Source organism: Aythya fuligula, chromosome 2, assembly GCF_009819795.1.
Source record: "Aythya fuligula isolate bAytFul2 chromosome 2, bAytFul2.pri, whole genome shotgun sequence".
NCBI lineage: Eukaryota > Metazoa > Chordata > Aves > Anseriformes > Anatidae > Aythya > Aythya fuligula.
This window is the reverse complement of record NC_045560.1, coordinates 126,499,512-126,527,056: the sequence shown is the minus strand read 5'-3', so window position 1 is coordinate 126,527,056 and position 27,545 is coordinate 126,499,512. Positions and strand designations below refer to the sequence as shown.

The following is a 27,545-nucleotide window of genomic DNA, read 5'->3' as shown; positions in this document are numbered from 1 at the left end:
TTTAAGGAAAAGGTGGCTCACTTTAATAACCACACGCATTGGTCACTATTTAACAAGACATTCTAAAAAAGTAATCACAAATTGTCCAATAGTAGTTTACAAGTGGATGGTATACATTAAGATACAGAGGTAGAAGTTCACTTTTACAATGCTTCACTAATACAGGTTACCAAATTCAAGGCACAAAATTGTTCGCTTTACAAAAAATACTGTAAAAATGTCATTTGCTGTTCTACAATGTGAGTACAACTCAAAAAAATCTTTACACCCTTCTATACTCCACATGTAAAGTTGCATCAGGCGTTATTCTATTCTTCCTTTGCTAATAGTTGGCATATGACCAGCAGTTACATAAACAGTTTGTATCTCAGCTGAGTTGCTTTGTCTTTTAGGCACAAGTCCAGTTATAGAAACTTAATACAACAGCTTCCTCAGGGGGTGGGAAAACTCTGTCAGAAGTATGAAGAAGTAGGAAGAAAAGAAATGTATAATCCATAACAACAGGTTGGATTCTGACATATGCAGAGGGAAACAGAAGAGAGCATATTTCAAATCAAGCAACTTGAAAAAAGTCAGTTTAAATCACTGACTGAACTCCTAGAAAGCCAGATGCCCAGTACAGGTTTGCTCAGAGTATTTCTGAGACATTCACTTGCCTTTGAATCGGCAGAGATTTACAAATTTATTTTTATCTTTGTTTAAATAGAACACACACAATTGCTACAAAAGAGAATTACACCACAATTTGGCCATGTGTCCTTTAGAGAGCTTGGGATAATATAGGAAGAGATGCATTCAGAAACTGAGAAACCGTCCTTGAATTTGTTAAAAGGTCATAAGTAGTAGCTTAAATCTCAAGATTTCCCTCCCTTCCCAAATACCATAGGGAAAAATGAACAGCTTCTGAAACATTGCATCTTCTAGTTGTAGACAGCTCTTATAAACCTTGGCAGGCTGAGGAAGAGATATCACACAGTGCATCCCTACAAGTAGTAGTATGACTAGTTTACTGTACATACAGTGATATTCTAAAGGACAATGGTGGCAGCTACATTGTAAATTCACTTTACCTATCACATTTTCCAAGTACTCTAGTCAGTTTTATTTACAGTATATTAAAAAAAAAAGATTTTTAGAGTTCAATACACAGGTTTAGGACCCAAGAGAATGCCACAGTAAGATGTTGACATTTGCATCTCATAGATGCAAGTGTGCTTCACAATTTACTTATGTAACATTATCATATTCACCTAGAAATCTTAGTCCATCCAAACCAGTGTTAAATTCCATTTTTTGCTTCATTGTTGTTTGTAGCCTGTTTCCTTTGAGCAATGAAAGGGTACATACACTTGTCTGCTCCCAAAAACCGATACATGCATACAACTGCTTCAAAAGGCAGAATACTGCAAAAGAGAAGTTATAGAATTGTTAGAAGACAGTATAAAACAAAACCTCCAAGTATTATGTACTTGGTCTTCTTAAAAGCACCATAATAGCTATTGTGGGGGCTTCCTAAGAGTCTTAAAGGATTTTTATTTGCCAGGAATACTTACCGAGAAAGCTGAAATTCTAGAGAGTCCGAGCCATACAGGCAGGCAGAAAGGAAGAAGAAGCTATTTATTCACATGGCTCCAGATTAAGACTGTATGTTCTGCTGCTTCTTTAAAGGCTTGTTTTAAAGAGATGGGGGCAATTGCACCACAGAAAGCCTACTAAAACCAAAGTTTCTGCTCAAAGCAGCATCAACAGAAGTCACCAGGCATTTAGGATACTCTTTACTTTGGGATTAGTATTAGTTAATGCAATTCTTTGGTTATCAGGTTATCAGATGTCTAACAAGTTTTACATGTGTTCTAAACTCAGTCATCCATCCTCAAAGAGAGGTCTGAAGCAAAGAAAGCAATTTCCTTTTTGCCCCCAACAGATAAAATTCCAAGAGTACATGATGAATAGCTGGCTATGGACCCTCCCCCTTTCCTCCATCCACAAAATATTCCTTTTATTTTAAGGGTGTTACTCAGGAGCTCTAGTGAAGGACTAAGATGGGCTTTCCTCAGCCCCTGGAAACAGTGACAGACACTCAATTCAGTGGAAAGCAACACATAGAATCTAGGCATTAGGAGAAAGAATCACTGAAGTAGATGTCGCTGGTACAGGTGTCTTCGCTGGCAGTAGTACTGCTTGTGCAGTAGCCACTGGAGGGCCTTTGATCTGAATGCTGCTGCCTGGGGCATGGATTATGCAGGAACTTTGATCTCCCTGTTGGAAGCTAAAGTGTTGAATGCAAGACAACCCAAAGGGCCTTTGATGTCACTGCTGCTGCAGAAGGCACTGCTTCTAGCACTGAAGCACCCTCTGAGCATCTGGCTAAAGCAGCTAGCTCTTAAAGACAGTAATAGTGATCTCAATTCACTGACAGAAGGGACACATACATACTCTCTTCCAGGAAAGATGTGAGCAGTCAGGGCCTCTAGTCTTTGGTGATCATGTCCACCAGGAGGGACTTAAAGCAGAGGAGAACAACTGCTTGTAAGTAGAATAAAAATCACCAGGACACTCAGTTTCAAACATCCCTTGCAGAAGGCCAGTAAGACAACACTATATTTTAAAGGTTCCTCCTACACACTAAAGATTAAAAAAACAACAACAAAACAAACAAAAAATAAAACACCAAAACAGAAACAGAAGAACCTGTACAGTTGTGAAACTGTTTTCTCTAAACTAGTAAATTATGTTGAAACAGTGGAATTGAGCCAACTCCTGTATTACCCTGAATCATTGAAATGGAAGCCTAGTTAAAGATTAAGCGGAGTTCCCATCCAAAACCTGTACTGTTTTAAGGCAAAGGAGATAATTCCATTAATTATCCTTTCCTACAGCTCTGCAAATTGGTTCTGAATGTGCAGATTTGCAGCTTGTCTACCATATCACTGTAAGTCCTAGGAGATCTGCAGGCAGAGCTACAGGATCCTTTACTCTAAACTTCCTCATTCCTAAAGAGGAGTCCACAAAATGGAAGAAAAGTCTGTTGAGGAGAAAAGGAATCTAAGGAGGATGGAAGATAGCAGAAAGGCAAAGCCAGGACGAATAATAATACGTAAGATCTCAGTTTTATGGAGCTTTCCATTAAAAACCCTACAGTTGTGCAAGCCAAGAAAGAGACAGGAATTATGACAAAAGAGCACCTATGGCCACCCCTATGTGGGTAGGAGGGCATTTATATCTAGGAAGTGGACATGCTCACATATTCCACCAGCATTCTGTTGCTTGTATTACCAACAAACTGGCATTTCAGATATTTACCTTTTCATGAAGGTGACCATATACATTAGGCGAGGCGTGCAAATCATCGGCTGGTCTGTAAGGATAGCTCTCATAGCCTGCTTCACACAGTATTCTGGCTTCAAGGGCGGAAGGAAAGGCTCGATTTCTTTTCTGAAATATTTGATTAAGATTGATTAAGAATATATGTAAAGGACTGCCAACCTTAGAGAAGCCCATTAAGCCACTTTTTTTTGGAATGCCTCAACAATGTTAAAGGCTTCAATTTTTGTGTTCACTATTCAGTTACAACAACTTGCCAAAAGGCAAAACTTGTGCTAAGAACAACAAGACAAAAGAAAATCATTGAATTCAGAAGTCTTTTTCTGGAGTTGGGATTACAGATTCCATTAACATATATTAAAACAGACAATATTTATTTTAATATTCTTATGGTAACAAAGTTAAATTACCTTCAAGTATATTTTGCAACACTACATACACAGGAAAAAAATTTTTATGCTCACCTGATCCTGCACCCCCTGAACATTCCTGTATCAACAAGATAAGGGCAGACTAAAGTTGTTTTGATTCCGTCCTTTTCAGCAGCCTTCAATTCATGGCTCAAAGACTCGTGAAAACCTACAGCTCCAAATTTGCTGGCACAATAATCCTGTGTTGGCAATGATTGAGGCAAAAAAAGGCAACTTAAAAAGGACAGATATGAATCGTGTTTAAAGCCAAAACATATTTGATGTGATTCTGCACAGATTTACAAAGCAACAACAAAAGACACCCACTGAATATAGCATAACAAACTCATTTATCACTTCACTTTTAAGGCAATTAGCACAGAACTATGAAAGCAGGAAAGCTGAACGTAGGAGGAGATTACCTGGGATTCAAGTCTTTGAATCAGGCAGGCTCATATGGCAAGTTGCTCTGATTACCAGTTTGCTTAATATTAAATGCTGGAACAAAGGACTAAGAAACTAAATGCTACCTAGGGTCAGATTTGAAGAAGCTTGAATATTTGGCAGGGCATAGGTGTAGAAATCTAAAATGCTTTATTTTTTGTTAGTTTCAAGAGGAGGTATAATGGATATTTGAGTGTATATGCTTAATTTTCAGAAAATTTTATAGCTTGCTTATCTCATAAAAGTAATAAAAACTGCGGAGACAGCAGTAACATTTAATTTTCAGTTGGATGTGTCCACCTCTGCTGGTCATCACACCCACAGTCTAGGAAATTCTTTCAAGAATTCTCAAGACAACAAATACTCTAAAAACAAATACTCTAAAAAAGCTTTTATTTACACCAGCTTAATTCATTTCTATTAAGAAACACAGCAGGTTAAGATCCTGGATTGAGCCTAAGCCATATGCAAAGAAGCCTACATCTATCTTATGGGGTAATATGACTGTCATTCCATTAGACTCATTAACTTGTTTTCACTAATTGAATACTTTTTGTTCCCATTTGCATTTGTGCTAATGACCCCAAATGCAAGCTAATATGCTCTAATCCTTACTTAGTTTTATGTACCACAAAGATTACAGAAACTGTTGTCCTCAAATGGCTGCTAGCAACTAGATGACCTAACACATAACTTGGAGCCTAGTGAACCAGGTGATCCATATGTTCTGGAAGGAAGGCAGGCAGCTGTTTCCTCACAGAAACAGGAAACAAGAAACATTATTTTTGAAAATCCTTGCCTTTGGCTTCAGGCTTAGCACTACAGTTCTTGGCAGGAATAGGTAGATGGACACTTTTCAGGTTACTAAAAATCACCAGGTTGTTCAAAGATAATTCAGCATTCTGAAGTCGTTAGCTGTCCTAGGCTTTCATTAGGCACTGTAGATCCCACACACATGGAGCTGTTTGGTGATGTGGTAATGAGCACCATAACTCCCAAATATCTTTGGAAGATCTGACTTCATTTTATGCTGCTAACACCAAATAAATAAATAAATAGTCTAACAAACCTCCACTCCAGCAGTACTGAACAGTCCCAAGGAACTTGCAACCGTCACGATGTGCCCATGATTCATTTCCAGCATCTTGGGAAGGAATGCTTTAGTTGTCTATGAAATAAAAAACAAAACAAAGAAACACCATGAACATACTACATTAGCTACAGGTGTTCAAAACCTTTATCTCAGTTTGTTATCAAGAATTTAGAAGATCACTGTACAGGTTTTGAACTTCTGAATTTTTCAAAAATACCAAGAGTATCTACAGCATGTTTGTGATTTCAAACAGCAAGGCAGCAAGGATTATATCTTCAGAAATCCTAAGATTGAAGGATCAATTGGGCTCAGACATGTTTATTTTTCTGCAAGAGACTAGTTATCAGAAAGAGATAATTTGCCCCTAAAATGGAAGTCACTTTTTTTTTTTTTTTAAGACAGAAAAAGGAATGCAAACTGTTTAATTATGCCATCCATTACATCTATGTTAAGATCAGTGCCAATTACCGGTTCTAATTATTGACAGCATATTTTGTCAGTTAGATATGCTTGGTATTAACCACTTACCAACTTTTACAATAAAGAAGTAGTTACATTTTACAATAAAGAAGTACTGGAGACAGAGGTTTTGCTAATGTTACCTTTTCCACATAAAATACACTGAAGATGTAATAGTTTAAACCGCTTTCCATCTTTGTTAGTATCCATAAGCATTGCTCTAACTAAAACTAGATGGACACTTCTATTATTAATTCCATATTTTAAAAGGGTTTCAAAGATAAAACAAATTCAAGTGTCAAGATGAAATTATGAATGATTTTAACCACCAATCTTTATGCTTTGATTATCTCAATGTTTGTTTTAGTTTAAACAACCAAATCAGAGCTAACACCTTTAAAAAATTAAGTGATAAATTGAAGGCAGTTGCTAGAAGATCACCTTTCTTAGAATACCTAGCTGTCATCTGTTTTCTGAAGCTGACTCAATCCTTTCTTTTTAAAAACCAAATAGAGGAACATAGATGCTAGAGAACAATTCAGTAGTAAAATCATTTGTTTAGTTACGATTTACTTTGGCTTGTAGATTATCAGCATACTACACTAGATTACTTTTAAACTGCCAAAGAACTTCAAACAATGCTTGTTAATCACAAATGTGTCTAGTTAATACATAAATCTCGTGGCAGAGCTATTATTCTAACTCTCTCGGAACCACAAATGCTTCGTCCTTCCAGAAACCAGGCCTTCCCATCTAATTTGGATCCAAACCCAAAGCAGGCAAATGCCCCTGAAGTATTTGCTGCTTGCTTAATTGTTGGTCTGAATCGTGTCAGCTGCATTGTTAAAAAGACGTGCAAGCTACAGCTGAATCCATCTAATTCCATTCTTATGCTGTCTGCATTTTCCAATCACAGACGTCAGGACAGTTTTGCTCTAATGATTTTCACATGTTCTTGTACAACGTTTTTGCCTGCAGGTGTTAAATGACTAATCCAGACCTCCTAACACCACACAAAAGACTGTTTTCACTGGACAGCTGGCAGATGATAGAAGATTAACAGACCTCCTGACTCCTTGCCTTTTCTACTGTTGATTCATATAACTCCTAGATTCTGTCATAACCGCATAATGAAGCTAATTATAAAAAATAATCTGAGAGCAAACCGCCTTGCATTTGTTTCTTTCCTCGTGGCAGGGATCATTAAACCTCTTATACAGAGCCTTGGAAAAGAATTTAGTTCACTTGTTAAACTAATCTGTGCCAGGCACACGAAGTTTCAGCCTCTCTTCCTGGGTTGCGTGGCAACACAGCTTAGCCATCCCGGGGCAGCACAGTCTGAAAAAGGTAAGAGCAAAGAGGCAAAACTTCGCTTTGCTCAACTTTTACAGCACATCGTTCCTCTGCAGCCTGCGTTACACCCCCCGACACTGACCAGCCTGCGTTGGCCCAGATCTTCTGCACCATCCTCATTAGAGAGCCGTGCTCCCAGCTCAGTCCTGCTAACAATTTACTCCCCTCCAGAGCATTAGTCAGCTCCCTCGGCAGTTTCCACTTACGTCTCAGTTATCTGTCCACATCGCATTGGAATGACTGATTGCCACCCCACACTGCCAGAAAGCTTGATAATGCAGGCTGAAGCTCTGGCTGCAAAGAACAGTAAGTACAGAAAGGATGGGCCACTTGCCTTGGAGTTTGTCTCTTTAGAAGGTGGGGGGGAGAAAGAAGGAAAAGCAGCAGTAACAGGTTTTTTTCCCCACCACTTCCAAAGCACAGATCGTTGTTTTCTTCCATTAAACAAACAGCAGGAAAGTGCACGAAGCTTCTTTGGGCTGTTTTTCTATCATCTTCACTATAACACTGCCTTTATTCCTTCTCCCCTCTTTTTTTTTTTGGAGGGAGGGAGGAAAATATGTTGTTCTATAACTGTGCCCATAAATACCTGTACTTACCTATGGCTAAAGATGACCAGAACTTTCACAGGCATAGATATAGACATGGGAAATAATCAAAACAACTGCAGAGCAGTAAATCTCAGGAAGCATACTCTTAACTGTGCAACGCCCCTTCAAGGGAGCATAATGATTACAGAGCCTGAGTTTTCAGAGGTTGTGACTAAAGTCACCCGTTTTCAGTCAAGAGCAAACTGGCACATGACGAATGAACTCTGTTAAGGACCTTTGGGGTGATGTCTTCAGAACCAAATAACTTCCAGCAGCAGAACTATGGTCACTTCATGCAACTCATCTCTTCAGAGGCCCTTTACAGCTGCAAAGGAAAAAACGCAGCCACTCTGCTCTGTGGACAATTAGCAATTCATGGAAATCTTCGCATGAAACTTCTCTGTTCTGAAGCAGCCCATTCAGAGCAGGGCCCTGTACTTTGTCATGGGACATTATCCTGCTAATCCAGTTAAAACCTGAAGCTAAGGCAGCCTATAAAGATAGTTGCACTATCTTACGTACAAAACTTAGCAGCCAACTATGAACGTCTCAGCTAAATGGATGACAGAGAAAGTCTTTGCTGCCATCCTCCAGCCATCTGCTACAGCTGGGAGCCAGTACTTAAAAAACAAGCGCTGTAAGAGGCAGACACACCCTATCGGGGGACACATTTCCAGTCTCAGAGTAAAGGCTTGCCCACTGCTCCTCCCAGCCTCCTCCGGCTGGGAAAAACAATCCCAAAGTGAAGTTATTCTCTTTCGTGGTATAAGCCATCCCCAAATAAATCAGTGTTCTTACTGAGCTCCTGGCACAGCCCCCTTCCTTGATCAAAGCAGCTTCCTCCATACTCTGGTCCCCAGTTTTTCTGCCTGTTACATAAACCAGACCAACCTAGTTTCTTGTCTCTAGTTTCTTTCGGCTACAGCTACATCTGCCTACCAGACCTGGAGTCTTCTGCGTGCTTGCTGTGCTGCTCAGAAACTAGTTAAGAGTTCGACTGGTTCAGGGGCAAGATGCCTCCTGGGTGGCCTTCCCATCTGGCGTTTGTCTGAACAGGTAGCACGGCCCACATTAGTCTTCCGAGGTGATGCATGGACCTGCTAATCCTCCACAGAAAAAAAGTATTATAAGATGCCAAGCAAGAAATGTGGTATTGTCCATGGCATTAGAGGTCATGAACCAGGCCCCAGAATAATTCAAATTGACTCAAGTGATTTAATCAAGCTATCTGCCTTCGGGTTTGATCCCTTAATTTTGGTTTTACCTTTCACAGCTGCAGAGGAAGACATTTAACTAAAACATTTAAGTACTTAAAGTCAGTACGTAGGTCTTTTATTAATGACAAAACGTCACAACACGCTTTTTAACACTGAGGAGAAAACAGTGAGTATAGTAAATGAAAGGAATTGTGAAAAATCAGGAAGGATATGAGTGTTTAACATCAAGAAATTGAAGTTAAGCATCCTCTTTATTCAGAATTAGCTCTTTATCTCCCCCCCCCCCCCCCCCCCCCCCCCCCCACAAAAACAATAAGCATGGTACAAATATGTCATTTCTAACCCGTGTTTCAGGTTAGATAAAGCAGGTAGGTTAGATAGACAGGACATATGAAGCAGTTCTGAATAGAGAGCAGAGCTATTTTTTTGAGGTCTGATCTTTAAGTTTTGTGGAGCCTAAAGACCAATTCCAAACCTTCTAAGCAATTTCCTCCATGCCTCTGAATATACCAGTAAGAACAAACAGTTCCCAGTAGCTGTAACCAAACGTATTTCATACGCACACAGCTTTAATGACTTATTTCTCATAAGTGTGAAACTGAACAAGCGTTTACATGTCACTTCATAGCTTTCATAATCTGTTCTCAACATTTTGGTTTACGGCAAATTAACTTCTAACAGTCTAGCACTTCTTCCCTCCCCTTCCCCAAATTCTTCCGTTCCATTCTTAATGAAACAAAACTCAAAAGATTGTGCAACACAAAGAACAGCACAGCTGCAATGTCAAGACAAATTAGTCTAAACACAGCAAATGAGAATATGAAGAAATACTGTGTTTGGGAAAGTGATTTTTTTAATTAAATTTTGGAGTAATTATTCTTCAAGTAGAAAGCAAGCATCCACAGAAAACAATGTTAGATGTAATGCAGCTCAAGACAATGAATTCTGAATGCAGAAAGCACACCAAAGTGAAAAAGTACATGCTGCCTCATGTTTAGAGACTTGTCTTTATATCAAAGACACAAACAAAGCAGGTACCAACACGTAAGGTCCTTTATGTTTCTATTTTTCAATATAGTAATTTTTTTTCACACTTTCTGCCTTCTGTCAATGCCCAACAGCCATTTAAAACTATTTTGATGGCATAAACAAGCTGCTTTACTCTAAAGCAGAAATTCCTTTATGCCAAAAGAATAGCTCGTTTTCCATATGGCTCCTTCATGGAGGGTGGATGGAGCACAGTTGTTTTTCAGGGGCTGATCAAAAGAGCTGAGATTTTACATCACTGTTATTCCAAAAGAGTGGCACGCTGCTATACCAGATATGACATTTCCCCCCAAGCCAAAGCTGTTCCTGACTGCCAGAACAGCCAGATGCATGAACATGTGAAAGGGTACAACATTTGGGTAACTGCATTTTTTTTTAATCTTCATGAGGCAAAATTGGTGTGATTAGTCAAGGACTCATCCAGAAAGCTCTGGTTAAACCTGGAACTAAGGTACCAGAAATCATAACGGCCTGATGCCACGCATGTAGGCTAATGCCATGATAGTATTATCATGAAACAATGGAGCCAGTGACAAGAAAATGGTGTTCCAGTTTTTGTCTAAAATGCACGTTACATCCTCTTTCTACCCCACATGGACATTCACTTTCCCTTTCTTCCCATTCCTCATGGATCACATCAGGACACTGCAGGTTCTCCTGCTTCCACGTTGGACAGTGCACGGTCGCTCACTCCACCACGTACCAAAATTCAAAGATTGCATATGCCTTGACTTCCCTTTCCATGCCTCTGACTGGGAAGTTAGGCACAAAAGTCTGACAGAAGAACACTTCTAACTCTTCCACATACTGGCTGTGCAGCCTAACCCTTAAAGTAGGTTTCTCCTAACTGGGTAGAATAGCACTAATGCACTCCTGCATGTTAAAAAAACAAGAGAGAGGTGCCTGAAAGGCAGAAAAAAAACATGGCAAGCTTATCGGTAAATATACTAAAGTTATTTTCAGTTACAGTCACACAGCTCATCTTATTTCAGAAGATAACCACTTTAAATACATTTTAAAAACCCTGGGTAAAACTTCGTTTACAGGATTACAGCAAAAGTCACTGCCAAATACTTTTAGAAGAGGTCTTGAAAGTATACCCTAGAACTGTGTAGCTCTCAAAGGAGAATTTAATCACGCTAGAGGTTATAACATCCAAAATGCCTTCTCAGACACCAAAGCATGCCATTACAAGCCTGGATTTAACTGTTTATTCTCCTTTCAGTTTTGATTTGGTTCCAGTGAGAACTGAGCATAATAATTGGACATTTGCACTATCATCTCAGTTACTTTTTCTGTATTATCTGCAGAACCTTCTTAAATTTCATTATACAAGCATCTGTGAAATACGTGTTTAAGGTGAGATTAGTAACTGTGCAAAGAGTACATTCAAATACCAAGTACTGTGTTGGTCACTAGAGAGACTGCACAGCACACTGGACAGGGCTCTGTCAATAAAATGCTGAATACAGAAGGTAGACAGAAGTCTACAACTACTACTGACCTTGCTAAGGTAAGGGACCAAAATTGTGCCTTGACATAAAAATGTCTCGGCTGGCTGTTTTCAAGAAGGGCTGGGTCCCCTCTGGGTAATTAATCACTGTCTAGGTAAATATTTAAATAGCTGTGGAAATCTGTACTATTTTTGATCTTCAGTTTCTATTCTCAAGAAGCCGTAATGAAAAATAGGCCAGAATTATTCAGTTTTCATAAAGTAATTAATTAAATAAAGAAAGCCATGCATTTCTCTGGATTGTTCATGGGTCTACCCAGATCCTTCTGTAGTAAAAAGGATCAAGAGGTACATATGACTTCTGCAAGCCAAGCTTCCAGAGACAGCTGTATTAAAAGCATGAAAACAAACTACTCAAGGATTGCCCTCAAGTGTGCCTTGAACAGGTCTTGCGTTCAAAACAAAAAGCTAGAGCTTCCAATATTTCATTTTGAAAGGAGTCCCTTAGTTATATAGCTCCTGGCAGGCAATACAACCTTCAATTTCTCACTAAAGCTTTGCTTGTCCTTCACATAAAAACCCACTGTTTTGGGGCCATGGGGATTCCTTTAATATTGAACTGCTACAGCAGTTAATGCTTAACATACATACAGAGTAATAACGTTCCAGTTGCCTTGCAACCAGAAGCTCATGAAAGAACAAGATAGACTTAAACAGAAGTCTATAACGATGACAAGTAACAAGGAAGCAAAGCCACACACGCGCACACACCAATACTTCGTATGCCCTACATTTGCAGATAGACTGAAACTACAGATAAGATCTATCCAGGTTAAGAGGTGAAGGTAACAAAATAAAGTAAATACCCCGAAGAACTAAGTCACAATGAAAGGCAACACCAGTTAATTTAAAACTGTATTTGATTTACAGAGAAAAAAGCATCTTTTTTCCTCCCTCCACCTCTGCGTGAAATACTGCTTTGAAGTACATGGAGTCTTCACTTAGTAAAAACATAAGCTATTACTTGAATCACTTGTTTGGTTTTTAATTCATTATTAATTCATGTCAGTAATTAACGTTCCTGTTCTCTCCTCCCTCATGGCTGATCCATACACACAAAATCCCCTGCTTCTCAAGAGACGTACTTAGCCAGCTGAGAAGCATTGAAGTTGTACAAAAGTAGGTTAAACTTTATTTATTGAAGTTTATAAGTAGGTTACGTCTGTCATGCCATTTGCTAAAGAAAAAGTATGTTACAGACAAAATTTACACTTCTACATTGCTTAGCATTTGTAGTATTTACGGTCCAATTATAAAATTTCTTGAATTTTCAGTAATAATGGCTACCATTGTTTCCTGGGAATGTTTCGGTTATTGTAGTCGTTCCTCTTACACTGAGTAAACTCATGCTGAGTGTATCAGAAGAAAGCTGAAACTGAATTAAGTACTTTTCCTTAACCAGAACTTAGTGCCACAAAGCTGTTTACAATGCGTAGACAGTAAAGATAAGATAAGTAATGCTATTCCAAAAAAAAAAAAAAAGAAAAAAAAAAGGCACAGGAAACTAATACCACTAGTTATCTCCCAAACATTAATCATTGTTTTCCACTCTTTACTACCAGAACTAATTACGCCATGCCTACAGCAACTGAACCTAGCCTGGCTAAATTGTCTTTTGTATAGTTTGTTAACGGGGCTTAGCTGAAAAAGGGTTGTGTCTACAGAGAGCGGAATATGAAAAGTGGTTAGGAAAGGACATTGCAACAGAAACTTTTGGGACTACTGCCTTATCATGTCACCACATTGTCTCCCCCTCCCCTTTCGTTTAAGGCCTTCATTTCCTGTGATCCTACCCCAAATTGTGCAACTAGGACTAGAGCAGCAAACAGCTTTGTTCTTCCCCTCCTCTGAAGTGCAGGTAAGTACTCAAACATGCTACCTAAATAATACAATTCCTGCTGCAGAAACTTTCTGCTTGAGAGTCAAGATGAAAAAGGTATCATTACCTAAGACTTATGGTGATCTAGTGCTTATCAAACTCCCAGTTGTCTCACATAAAGCCTTTTTTTCATTCACCATCACAGCAACGTTACTGATTTTGAGTGCACCTTTACCTAGGGCAGGGATGTAAGTACATGTACCACAGCTAAAAGTAATCCTGATTTCTCCTTAAGAATATTTCACTTTTGTTTAGAGAGGCCACTGGTCTATACGCTTTCTGGGCATGAAGAAGCTCAGGCATTCAAACTGAACTGCCCTTGTTAATTCTATAACAGCAAATGGAAATTTGAGCATTTGAGGTACTGGTAAGCAGTGTCCACCTTTCTGCTCCTAAAATCTTTGTGTTCTCCCCTCCTGCTAAGAAACAGATTGTAGATTTAGATTTTCAAGCTTTTAAAATTATTTCCACCCGCAGATGTCAGATCCGTCCTAAAAAGTGTCTGATCCTTCTAATGAGTCTATGTCACGAATAATTCTTGTGGAAGCGTCTAGCTACCTTTAATGGACATGATTTTATATATACTACCATACGTGCACATAAACTTACCTACTTAGATCTACACTTGGCAGACAACAGCTTGTATAACTTCACATACATGCATCAGTATATACCATTGTTTAAATCACTGATTATATATTTAGGGCTCTTCCCTCCACTTTTTGTAAATCTTTGATTTCATGTGGCTACAAAACATGGAGCACCTTCTCTGCTTAAGTCAGCTCCCTGTTCAACAGACCATTTCTCTGCCTCTTGCAGATGAAGAAGTTCATAAGCCATCCGAGACATTGCATTCTTCATCTCTATGTTAAGTGCAAGTTTATAAACAAAAAATCTCAGCTTGGATGTTTGGAAAGGATGCTGATTCCTATGTCACTTCTCTCCTGTATTTGCCCAATGCAGACTTTTGACTGTAATAAATTATCCTGCTCTGTCTGAAATAGTGCCTGTTCTACTTCCACTCTTTCCCCTTAGCTCTTAAGACCTTTCAGATGGAAAGAGAGAGTCCAATGAGGCAGTGCAGAGCTCAGACAGTACAGTCATATTAGATTCACAAAAGCTAGCAATGAGCAGGGGGAAAGACACTGTATTTGCTTAAGCAGTGCAGAAGAACCAAACAGAAGTTGCCAATGGCGTTTGTTGTGTACTTCAAATGTCAAACTAAAATTTAAAGGCAGAGAAGGATTAGTAGTAGGTTAGATACCATGCTAAGTGGGCTGTTGGAGGCTCAGCTATGTGTTTAGTCTGCCTTGTGTTGCAAAACAAGCATGATACAAGCCTAGTCTGAAGTGGGACTCAGGAACAAATGCATACAAGCAGACTTCTCTAGCCAGCACAAATTTAAGGCATAACCAAGCATGAGAACAGAAGGTTTCAGGCAAAGTAATCATGCTCAAAAGCTCAACTCCTCCCTCCTGCTCAAAGATATCTTATTAGGCGAGCTGATGTTTATTCTCTGCAAACATCTCATTATACCCTCAGACTATCACAGCTACCAAACCACAATTACTATTCAATTTAAAGCAAGTACTATAGAGTTGGCAGCAGCCACTGCAAAGTAACATGCAGTTTAAAGAAAGCAAATCCTTCTACTTGGATCATGTCAGCATTCAAGCTTTCCATATACTCAAGATTAATGCAGACCTCCAAACACCACTGTGACAGCCCAAATACACTCCTGGAAGTTAAGGGACTTAAGTTACAATCCCAATAGGCAGCCCTTCCAACCTCGTATTCTTCCACAGGCAGATCTGTCAAGTAAAGAAGACCTAATTTGCATTTATTCAAACGTCAAATTTGGAATTACTTTAGAGTTTGCTCGTCAAGCGAAATAAAAAGTTAACAGTTGGCCAATCCTTCCCGCAGAAGTTGGTTTTAAGTCCCGTTGAAGTCAAGTGACTAGAAATTCTACTTTGTTTATATACTGACAAATGGCCGAGTCAAAGGATTTGTGGTGTTTCAGAGCAATGTTGACATTAGTGTAACAAACACGTTAGTCCCTCACCTTCATTAGCACAAGTTTGTAGCAAATGTCCAACCATTTGGAGAGAAGTTATTTATTGCCAGCTGTTTGATAATCTTGACAAAAAAAATGAAAACATGCCTCTATGAGTCAGTGAAAAATCCACATAAATTCATTTTAGCACAACTATTAGATAAGAGCTCAGAATATTCTGTTCAGTGAACAAGAACACAATCCAACTTCCAAATACACATTTTTCTCTAGCTTGCCATAAGCTTAGTCATCTTCTGGAATATTTAGTAAAGCTTAGTATTTTAGTCTGCATGTTTCCAAGGAATTACTAGAGAACAGTACTGTCAGAACTACTTATGGAAAATATGAAGTCATCACTCATGTTTTACAATTTATGTAACAGGCGTTTCAAGAAGTGGCTAAACAGAAAAAAAATTGTCTTGAATTTTACAGACACCTTAAGGCAGTACCTCCACAGTTCTGCTATCGCCAAGCAGTATCTGCATGCACATGAAGGCTGAGTCACTTCACTCATCCTTCCCAACGTGGTAACTAAGTCATTGTTTCAAATCAATTACTTTATGAAAGGGAAAGTGATTATGCCATAGCAATATCTCATAAGAGGAACAAGATTAGAAGGAGAGCTTCCCTTTTCACTTAATAGTCTTACTTATTGGCAACAGAAAAATAAAGAAGCATTTACAATGGAATTAAAATTTAGCTGTAAAGTGTGTTTAGGAACCAGTAAGACCCTACTAGAAGGCTCCAACTTACTGTGAAGTAACTCATTGAATGAGTAACACTTAAAACATACAGAGCTAGGAGGTTTTTAAGATAATAGAGAGTGGAAACACTTCTTCCTACTATCCCAAAAAAAGGGTTTGGGAAAAAAAAAGTCTTAGCAGGTAAATTTTTGCTTCATAAGCCAATAAATGCTAGAAAGACAAAAACTGCAGCTAATGCAGTGACGGAAACAGTGGCTAATACAGCTTTCAAAAATTCCACTTGTGCGGGCATTATACAAAACACCAGCAAACTACTCACTTTCTGAGGGAGTAGATACTCACTTTCTAAGCAGAGATTTACTTCCTTTCTTCACCTTTCCCTGGAAACTAAGCTCATTTTCCACAAGCTGAAACACAGCTATGGCCTGTTTTTCCCACACTGAAACAGTAGTAGCACAACTGATTTCCAGAGTAGACAAACAGTGCAGGAGGCATAGAGATCATTGCTTTCTACGGTACGCAACAGCAATGACAGTATCAGTGCAAGGCAATGAGCTAGAGCTGTTAGCACAACAGAAAACTAACCTACCTGTATCTAAGGGTTTTTCATAGTAATTAAAATAGTGCTCTCTCTCTAGAAATCAAGGTGTAACATTCAGACATGATGGTGACAGATTTACTACAGCTTGGAAACATTAATGCCTATTTAAATATTTTAAACCTGTAAATCCTATCTGTTCTAGAAAATCTCTTTAAGAATGAGGTTTCATTAGACAGCTGTAGAGATCCTGTCCACTGCCACACAATTTTATTCTGTTCCTCCCCACCCTTTCCCCAACACCTAATGAGGTGATTCAAGTCTTGAAACAGAAATACTAATCAGTTTAACCAAGCAAACAAATAGCTTTCCCCTGCACCCTCTAGACAGGTTAGCAAGCTGAACTGGCTCACCCAAGGATCAGATGAATACCAAAACCAGTGCAAGGTAAGATGAAGGTTTAAGGGATGGTCCCATGTGTCAGCTTGCCACCACTAAGCTCCCTTGAAGTTTCATCATAAATCAACACAAATTTTGGACAAGTTACAAGCATATGCTCAAGTGCTTTTACAAACTAATGCTGTGAGGGGAGTGCTTGAGAAGCTGTCACGCAAGTTCAAACAGATGGCAGAAGTGACCAGGGCACATTTAGGTGCAGAATTCAACAGCCAAACAAACTTGAATTTCAAAAGGCTCACGCCACGGCACTCACCTCTGCTCCACAGCTGTTCCTGCATTCTTTGGCCTATAACGCCCTCCCCTCCCAATCGTGATAACTCACTTGTGTCAAGTGTTAATTTGACCGGCATATAAATCATTATCCTAATACAATTATTTACAAGAACAAAGTGCTCATTCAGAAGTTTTAAGCACCGATGTAAATCTCTTCCCCATTTGTGGCATATCTTCTTTCAAACTAAACCCTCAGGAATGGAGATTCTACCAGTCTATGCCCACTCATTGACACTGTAACTTTATTTTGAGAGACTTTTTCTCTTTCCTTTAATGAGCAGGCTACAAAGACCACAGGTATGAGCACATAGCATTGTATGCAATTCACCAGCTTCTCTATGCAGAAAGACTTGTACCATTTTTCACAAAAGACAGACAGGTCTCAATAACTCAGTTTTACCATTAGTGTGAATAGCCAGAAACCCCTGAAGGCTGGGGAGCATGGTTTATCAAATAAATGAGTGCTGTAGAAAGATTTAGTATTACAGATGCATAACAAAGGCTCCCCCTCAAACAAACAAACAAAAATCCACCAAAACAAAACAAAAAACACAGAAGTGAAATCAAAGCATGAGAAGCATTGGGAAACAATAACACTTTCCAGCTGATAAAGATAAAAGTAGAGAAGATTTTAAAAGCGTGGTGCTAAAAATGGCAGGGATGGCGCTAGAAAACACAACATTCATCTTTCCTCGACCTGTCTAGTCAGGGTAACTGATGACACTCGGAACTACCAAAAAGGATTGCTAACCCACACAGTTCATTTAAGACAGGGCTGAGGCAATGATGAAAAGACTAGGTTAGCAAGACACTTAGGCACATCATAATTAAGATTGCTTTTCTCTATATTTGAGCACACAAACCCATCTTTCTTCTAGAAGTGTGCTATAGTCACTCGGTTATTACAGAAAGGTAGTAACGTACTAAGATCTCATTAACATTAGCTGCTTTTTGTAAAATTAAAGATGCTCTTTGCAGATAGAGGACTCTGGAACTTTAAACTCTTTTGTACCTGATCACCCCATTGCTGTCCTATTCTGCATAGGACAAGGAAGACACATACATCATCTTTTATACCGGGTATTTTTTTGGAACAGTGAAGAGGTACCTCTCCACTTCTAGCAAGGTTAGGCATCATCATGGCAAACACTACTGCTCCATTCAAGGTTTCCCACCTCCCCAAACTCTTCACGTGTAACACTATAATATCAGATCAAAGTCAGCGCAGAGGTTTTTGCTTATTCAGCTGACTTAACTCATTCCGTAAGAAGGAGGAATTTAATCACCACACTGATCGCTCACCCAGGACTGTTTCTTCAGAGCAGATTAGCAATCCTGAAAGCACTGATACACTTTGCTGACAAGTCTCTAACCCTCAGAAAAAGTCACAGGAGACAAGTTGTGAGATTATCCCAAGTGCCTGACCTCTGGCAAGCTATATTGCACTTCCATCTTTATTTTAGAAGACTGTAGAATTGAAAAGCACTAATAATTGACTAATACTTTGAATACATCTCAAATAGTTTAAGAAGTCTTGGCATGTTCTCTCACGTCTCCCCTTACTTAATTGGACTTTCCCATTGCTTTTCTGTGAAATATATTACTGCTTTCATCTAAACTCTGCAACCTTCAGCAAGTTAAGCACCTGGAAGTAACTGGCTGACCCCATGGCACGCTACTGTCACAGGCACTCACCCACAGGCGACAAACAATCCAAAGGTTGCAATGTGAGAATCTTTATTTCCTGTTGTTTGAGTCCAAGTTCCACGCACCTTTCAAATGATGCAGCAAACTCATTTCCAAAGTGTGACTGAGCGCAGCCACAAGAGCTCGGTGTAATTGAAGCAGTTGAAGGAAGACCTGCTGAACGGTCATTTCAGATTTGTGTCTGATTTTTGTCCCAGGTGGTTCACTTTACACCATTACAGAGAAGGGAAATGCATGAATTCAACTGCTCCTTGAACAGAGGTCTGTCTGCGTTCTCTACCATGCAAGTAAAATTGCCTAGCACGGAATGTTATCGTAGGAAAGCTGATGTTGTAATACATTCAAAGAATCTTTGATACACTTTTCCCGCTACCCTGATGGAAGTGTTGGTAATTAAACAAAATTCAAGAGCTCTATAAGCTGTTTCATTCAGACTCCTTGACGCGTGTCTACTCATTTACCATCAAGATACTATAGACAATGGAAAGCCATGTCTGAAAAGGCTCAGTAGACTTCAGGGAGTACACTTCAGTAATTTGTGGAACAGCTACAGCTCAGCTGACAGCACTCTGGATTTTCAATTGTCTGTGCTTGAGTTCACACGATTCCCACAGATGGCAAACTACGGGTTGTTTTTTCACTGCATGACTTAAGACCCACCTACCTATCCATCCCAACGTGATTAATTATGCTTGCTGACTCTGCAGATGACTACACTGTCTGAAGACTCATTTTTATCCTTACTTGTGTCTACTCTTGAAGTGACGTAAAATCCTTCCCAAATCTGTCCTGGTTTCAGTTAGCACAGAATTAATTTTCTTCCTAGTAGCTGGTGGAATGCTGTGTTTTGGCTTAGAATGAGAAGAGTGCTGATAACACCCCGATGCTTTAATTGTTGCAGAGCAGTGCTTATACTAAGCCAAGGACATCTCAGCCTTTGCTCTGTCCTGCCAACGGGCAGGCTGGGGGGTGCAGTAAGAGCTGGGAGGGGACAGACCCAGGACAGGTGACCCAAACTAGCCAAAGGGGTATTCCATACCATCTGACGTCATGCTAAACAATATATAGGGGTGGCTAGCCGGGGGGAGGGGGCCGGACTGCTCGGGGTTAGGCTGGGCATCGGTCAGCGGGTGGTGAGCAATTGCATTGTGCATCACTTGTTTGTACATACTATTATTACTTTCGTATTATCACCATTGTATCATCATTATTATTATTGTTATTATTATTTTTGTTATTTTTTTTTCCTGTCTTATTAAACTGTCTTTATCTCAACTCACGGGCTTCACTTTCCATTTCTCTCCCCCGTCCCAGAGAGGGAGGGGGGAGGGTGAGCGAACGGCTGCGTGGTGTTTAGCTGCCGGTCGGGTTAAACCACGACATCAAATCTTACATATCTAGGTGCCTGAATCAGATGTGCTTTTTTTGTTGTTGTTGTTTTCCCCAAAAGGATCAGAAAAATGCAAGACCTTCAGTAAAGGAGGCTCATTTTTTGAAAATGATCACTATAATATAAATGTGGCTACAAGGCTGAATTACAGATGTGATATACAGGTAATCAGTAATTATAAAGCAGATTTCAAGTTGCTAACACCTGTGCTTGTCTACCAGGAGCATGTCCATAAGATACATCTATGAGGAAAGCTCCAAGCCAGCCTCATGCCAACTGAAGCTTCAGAAATATTATTTCCACACATTTTATTTTCTAAAACTTAAGTATGTTGCTACATAGGAATGGAAAATGTAGTTTTCTAGAGCATGAATCTGGAAGACAGTATTTTTCCTTAACTGATAAAAAATTTCCTTGAGAAATAAACCCAAGAACGTATGAATTACAGAACCATGCTGAAGTTGCAAGTTGTAAGTATGGCCAATACCCATTTCCATAGGGAAGACAGACTGCTTTTGGTTCATATTTGTTACCCAGCATGCTACCACATCATATGAAACACATGTGCTGTCTAGGGTAATTTACTGGTGGCATGTAATTGGAATCATTTTGCAAGGGAAGAGTTAGTTTTGATGACACTTTTTGGATCACATACACATGGTTTGGCTTGAACTTGATCCAACTCATTTTTTAAAGAATAAAAAAAGTAAAAAAACCTCAAACTTCGTAAGTAAACTTATGCTTCTTTGGATACGTTACAATGAAATTAAAACAAATTAAAGCAGCTAATTCAACTCAACCAAAATACTAAGTACAGCTAGCTGGCATGTTAGTAGAGTACTGTGTGTACCTTTGATCATAAACACTAGAATTCTCAAAATGAACACAAACCAAGCTGCTGTGCCAATGGTCTACAAATGATTTGTCCTGGTTTAGTTTCAGATAATAACTTGATCTAATTGTCTCTTCTGTAGAAGTGACAGCATGCACACAATGTGCAACATTTCCACATTTAAACTGAAGAAAAACTACACATATAAGGGAGATTTATTGAAGACTAGGGAACTTGGAGAGGTTAGAACACCACTACTTACGGAATAAGCCACTTATTTTTCCAAGGTTTTAGCAAGTCTTTCAGTCTAATTAGACTGACAACTACAGTAGTTGCATGAATATGTATTTGATTTAGTTAATCCTTCAACTTCCATTAACTTTTTCTTTCCAAGGTACATTTAAATTCCGGGGATTACATAGTCCAAAATATCTAAGTTATTTTAGCAATATTCCCCTTTTTACTCAGTATTTATCTCTTCCTGTTATCAGCGTTAGACTGCCAAAGAGACTTTTTACATCCTTGCAAAGATAAATGTATAGGCATAACTTCAAGAATGGAGTAGTTTGTAAGTGAATGAGCAGCACTCAGAGTAAGGCAGCAATACACAAGTCTGGGCTGTAGTCTTTCACTATGCTTTTTTTTTTTTTTTTAAATATGACAGAGCTAGAGCTAAATGCTTTTGCTTCCCCCTTTTGGTAAGTTGAAGAGAACTCATCTAGCAAGATTGCTTCACATTGAGAATTTTAGAGGCTTCACATGACAGGGAAACACAGAAGTGATACCACTGTTCTCTCAGAGCTGGATACTAAAGATCTGCTGTACAGAAGGACCTTCATATCACTGACCTCAGTGGTGCCTGACTTGCATTGCCTTGCCCCTAATCCCCCACTATGAGTCCCTATTCAACATTTGACTCTAGAAGAATTTCCCAAGAACTATGCTGATGTATAATATTAATATCTACTTATTCAGCAGTAGCTTTAAAACCTTATGTTCAGGAAGAATAATAGGTACAAAATCTCAATCTGTTCTGAAGTAATTTGTACAATAGCTTTCCTGTTCTGTGCTCTATAACACAGTAAGTTGGTACTTCACTTAAAAGCTTTATTGCAAAACTGTAAGAACAAACAGAAGTATTTTTTTTTTTTGCTTAAAATTCATTAAGCAACAATTTAATCTTGCACTAACTTAACACTCTTAACATTTTTTTTAGATCTGGATTCTGACATATAGGAAGAGAACTCTGTGGTCTGCAGAAGTTCAGTTCCAGTAATTGACAAGTGCAGCCAAGTAACTAATTATTCTCACAACAGACTGGCAGGAAAGATACTGTTACATTACAGCTACAGTTTTATGCATCTGCAAATTATAGTATAAACCAGAGCTGGCTTGTTTCAAACTGAGAATGGATTTTGTCCCTGTGTTTTCAATATCAGAAGCATTTGAGTTATCACAGCATGAAATAACAGGTTTTTAATACTGCAATGGATTTTATGCTGTGGAAATTGCTACATGATGCAGTGGCGACATGTTTATACAGAACACACATAGGAAGGCTTACACAAATCATGGATGTCAGCAAAATGGAAAGCATCTGTTTAGGCTGTGGCATGCTGCTAAAGCTCTCCTTACTGCCAGTTTGGGATACGGTACACAGCCCAGTCAGAGTCCCCACAGCAAGCCAGTGGGACTTTTGTCTTGCTGTCTGCTGCAGAGGTTGGACAGCCTCTGGATCATACATGTAGCTGGTAACACAGAGCAAGTTTGGTTCACCTGCACTCTGCACAGAGAGCAGGCAACCCGCCTCATTTCTGAGAGTTCAGGGAGGACAACACCATAGTCCCATTTGCCATTTTTAATATAGAAGCACATGGAGGCTTGATAAGTGATCAAGGAAAAAAAAAAAATCCTGTATTATACAGGAGAAGAAAAACAAGATCCAGGAAGCACAGACACTGAAATACAGAGCAATGTTACATGGAAGATCCTTGTCTTTATGAAATCCATTTACAGCTTTTTGGATGAAACACCCTCCAAGAATACTTAAAAGTCTACATAATACTCCAGAGCATTCACTTTGCTTTTGGACCACCAGTTTAGCTGACACGGAAAAGTCTAGCTGCATACGACTTCACACATCTAGACACATTGTTTTATTTAAGTCAGCATTGACTTGCAAAAAAAAAAAAATTGGCTTCAAATCAGCTGATTCAGATGATACCTTATGAATTAAGTATTTTTTATTTTTTTAAATAGAAGTCCACCCACTGTTGGTCAAGCCAACCTTTTCTGGGATCAGGAAGGGGAAGACTAGGAAAAAAGCTTTGCCAGCAGCAAGAAAATAAATAAAAGGAAAAAGCAAAGCAGGACACAGGATCTGCAGGAAGCATACGTATGAACAGATCCTCAAGTAAATATAAAGGGTGTTGACTGCTCCTTAGAAACTTATGCCAAGACATGAATTTTCACAGTTCAGATCTAACCATACCTTTTTGGATTTAAAAAAAAATTAAAGTCACTTTACACTAACATTTAGAGATGAATGAAACTTATGGAAAAACAATCAGTGATCCTAGACCAAGTTTAGTTTTATATTACTGTAAAAAGACAGAACACACAGGGTGCTTTATAAAGGTCTCTGAAACAATGTTATAAATAAGTGTATGACTTGGGCCTGAAGGAAGAACAGCTGGAAAATTTAGGATCCTCCCATATTTTAATTCATGGTGATGTCATAATTTAGAGTTCTTGGAAACTTTGTCAATTCTGCTTTTAAACCACATCAATAATAGTCATTAAATCTAGTGTACATCTCTGTTTGCTTAAGCATCAGCTTAACTTTTATAAAGGGGAACATGCAGAACTTTTAGCTGTTGTAGGAAGTCCTATGAGCATTTTCATCACTTTCCAAATTGCCTTAAAACATACTTTAAGGTTTAGGAGTTTCTAAACACAATCTCATGTGCATTGAAGTTTAAGCATTCTCTCAGCAATGCTTTACAATACATTGGAAAAAGACTGCTCTGCCATTAAGTGTTTCACAGAACAGATTTGAAGGGGGCTCCTTTAGGGTTATGAAACAGCTTGAAGCCTCCACATTAGAAACCCAGGTCTGATAGGTCCTTCTAAGTTTTGAAGATGAGGAATTATACAGAATTTTATTATCAAAAAGGTAAGAACAGACAAGAAAGCTCAAGTTGAAGTATATTTCAGATTGCCTAATCCTTTGATTGTTATGCAAGTGTATTTCATAACCATATTTGAAGGACCAAAGAACAGTTCTAATACTAACAATAGGCTCGATCTGACAGCTAATGCTAACCCAAGTGTGCATTGTGCCCTCCTTCGACATAGCAATTTATATAACTCCACACTACAGTGAGCTTCAAAATAAAACACACAGGAAAACAGGACTTAGGTAGAAAAGAATGAGATCAGATAACTTCTCCTTAATTAGTAACTGCTACTTACAAAGACAGTATCACCTCAGAATCCACTTTAAAGGTTTTTCTTACTTCTACTGGCAGCCCCAGGACAGAGCTATGAGGACAAATACGCAGAATTCCTGAAAGAGTGTTTTTGGCTTGATTTCTTGAGAGATCTTTTGCCTTTCCTCTCAGCCTTCAAAAGGAAGGGTTTGCCTCCAAGGCAATTTAAGCAAGATTTCCAACAGATTTTTTAATAAGTATTTTTTCTGCAGAAGTGTTTAAGTTCACTACTGTAACTATTATTAAAACAGCATTTTAAAGCTACTGACATACTAGTATAAAGCTACAGGAGGAGGGGAGTGAAGTCATTCATTAACAGTAACAACCTTTAAGCAGATTCAGAGGTTACGGTTGCAAAAGACTTCATGCCCAGGACTACATAAGAGGGCATGAGATTTTAAACTCCAGATTCTAGGAGGACATTGTTGATTTAGGGCTATTTATTAATAATTGTAATACCCACCATTCCTGCTAGACAGAAAGTTAAATTAAAGAATAAGAAACCTGCAAAGTAGCCAGCTTGCAGATTAAAGGGAACAAGTGCAAAACCCAAGAAGACAGGAGTTAGGCAACAACAGTTAATTTCCTAAAATTAAGTGACAAAAAGGGCAGCATAAACAAGTTTATATTTACCCAGAAATGTGCGTGACAGTTGACCATCATGGTCCTCTCGATAAGCTCATCGGGACACTCCAGGAGATGGTGCCCGGAGACCACGCCGGCGTTGTTAACCAGGACGGACACCTCGCCAACCTCTTTGCGGACCCTCTCCGCTGTCGAGTAGACATTTTCTCTCTTGCCCACATCGCAGGTGTACGTGTAAACCTGCAAGCCGCAATGGGGCAGCGCATCTTTTTCTCCATCTACTAAGGAACACAGACAAGAGAACAACAGGAGCCTTACTTGGGTTCCAAGAGGCAAACTGAGAGTTGAGCGGAAAGCGCGAGCCGGCTTCCACCGGGCTCAATAAACTTGGGCACAGCGGTGCCACGGGGAAGAACGAAGAACTCAGCGCTTGGCTGTCGCTGCCAGGTTTGAAGGACGCTCCGTGCCCTCCTGGAGCTGCCCCATGCCCGGGGGGGACCCTCGGGCACGGCGGCTGCGGGAAGGGGGAGGGAAGGGGAAGGAAAAGGGCACAGGTGAGCTGCGGGGGACATCATGGGGGACCCCCCTGCTTACCTTTGGGTGCGCTGGCGGCCTCGGCGAGCTCGCGGTAGATGTGCCGCACCATGCCCGCCGTCTCCTCGTTGCTCTGCGTGTTGATGTCCCACAGCACCAGCAGCGCCCGGCGCCGGGCGAACTCGAGGGCGAAGAGGCGGCCCAGGCCGCTGCCCGCCCCGGTGATGAGGCACACCTGCCCGGCCACGCTCTTCTCCTTGGGCCGCACCAGCCACTTGGCGGCGGCCAGCACGAAAGCCCAGAGCACCCGGAAGGTCACCACGAAGAGCTCCAGCAGGATGTTCATGCTGCCGGCCCCGAGCCCCCGCCGCGCGGCTCCGACACCCGGGGCCGCCCCCGCCTTCGATCAGGAGCCCGGGACTGGACTGGACGGGACGGGACGGGACGAGCCGCCCCGCACGGAGCCCGGCACCGGCACCGCCGCCCCGGCCCCGCACAGCCAGCCCGGGGAACGAGCCCCAGCACGGCTCCGGCCGCCCGCCCCGACCGCCCGCGGCCCCGCTGCTGGCAGTGAGCATCTTGCTCGCTCGGCGCCCTATATAGGGCGGGCCGGGCGGGCGGGAGGGCTCCTCCTCCCCGGCTCCCCGGCCCTCCCCCGGGCCGCTCCGCCTTCCCGGGACCCCCACACCCCCGCCCAGCCCAGCCCAGCCCAGCCCAGCCCCGCCGCTCGGGGGCCGGCGGCTGCGAGGCGGAGCTGGTGCCGGTGTCCCCCTCCCACCCGCCTCGGGGACTACATGTCCCGGCGAGCACCGCGCCGCCCGCCGCAGCGCCATCTTGAGGCGAGATTCGGGGTGCGGGGTTTTGGGGGAGCTGACGGGGAGATGGAGGTGCGGTGGCGTGGGTCTGGTTTCTCCTAGAGAGATCTGGGTGCCCGCGTCCTGATCTTTTTTTTTTTATTATTTTTATTTTATTTTATTTTATTTTATTTTATTTTATTTTATTTTATTTTTATTTTTTTCTCGATGGAGAAAGTGAAACCTCTTCCTTAAAAGAGTGCAAAATCTTTTCGGTGCTTAAAGGGGACTTATAAAAAAGATGAAGGGCGACTCTTTGCTCAGTCAGATAATGACAGAACAAGGCGGAACTGTTTCAAACTAAAAGAGGAGAGGTTTAGATGAGGCGTTAGGAAGAAATTCTTCACTCAGAGAGCAGTGAGGCCCTGGCACAGGCTGCCCAGAGAAGCTGTGGATGCCCCATCCCTGGAGGTGCTCAAGGCCAGGCTGGATGGGGCTTTGGGCAGCCTGGGCTGGTGGGAGGTGTCCCTGCCCATGGCAGGAGTTGGAACTGGGTGGTCTTTAACGTCCCTTCCAACCCAAACCATTCTATGAATCTATAATTCCTTATGCTTGAGATATTTTAAGTCTTTTATTATCTCTTTGTGAGCTGATAGATTTTAATCACCCCATTCATTACAGCTTTAACGAGACCAAATGATATGAGCTGCTGTGTTAGAATAAAACAACGCTATTCTACGAACATCATCCGGCACCTCTGTATGCAGGCAACAAATAACCCCAGCAAATGCCGAACGCCCTCAGCCCGGCTGCCCGCTCTTTTATTACCACACCGAACAATTCTCTGCTACTC

General features: G+C 40.5%; 1 protein-coding gene across 2 annotated transcripts; it reads right to left on the bottom strand.

Annotated features, from left to right (window-relative positions):
• RDH10 (retinol dehydrogenase 10) lies at window positions 1–26,274 on the bottom strand. Of its 2 annotated transcripts, none has more exons than XM_032182801.1 (6): window positions 25,959–26,274; window positions 25,413–25,645; window positions 5,248–5,346; window positions 3,789–3,934; window positions 3,304–3,435; window positions 1–1,403 (listed from the first exon to the last, which is right to left on the bottom strand). In XM_032182801.1, the coding sequence occupies exons 1-6, from the start codon at window positions 26,242–26,244 to the stop codon at window positions 1,280–1,282; spliced, it is 1,020 nt and encodes a 339-aa protein (XP_032038692.1). In that variant the 5' UTR covers window positions 26,245–26,274; the 3' UTR covers window positions 1–1,279. The 2 variants fall into 2 exon arrangements, with proteins under 2 accessions (XP_032038692.1, XP_032038693.1); XM_032182802.1 differs by having other exon boundaries at window positions 25,413–25,642.
• Between the last annotated feature and the right edge of the window lie 1,271 nt (window positions 26,275–27,545).

Coding starts and splice junctions, on each gene's coding strand:
- RDH10 (XM_032182801.1), bottom strand. CDS start 26,244: ATGAACATCCTGCTGGAGCTCTTCGTGGTGACCTTCCGGGTGCTCTGG. Junction 25,646..25,958: donor GGCCGCCAGCGCACCCAAAG/GTAAGCAGGGGG, acceptor TGTGTTCCTTAG/TAGATGGAGAAAAAGATGCG. Junction 1,404..3,303: donor ATGGTCACCTTCATGAAAAG/GTAAATATCTGA, acceptor TCTCTTTTGCAG/TATTCTGCCTTTTGAAGCAG.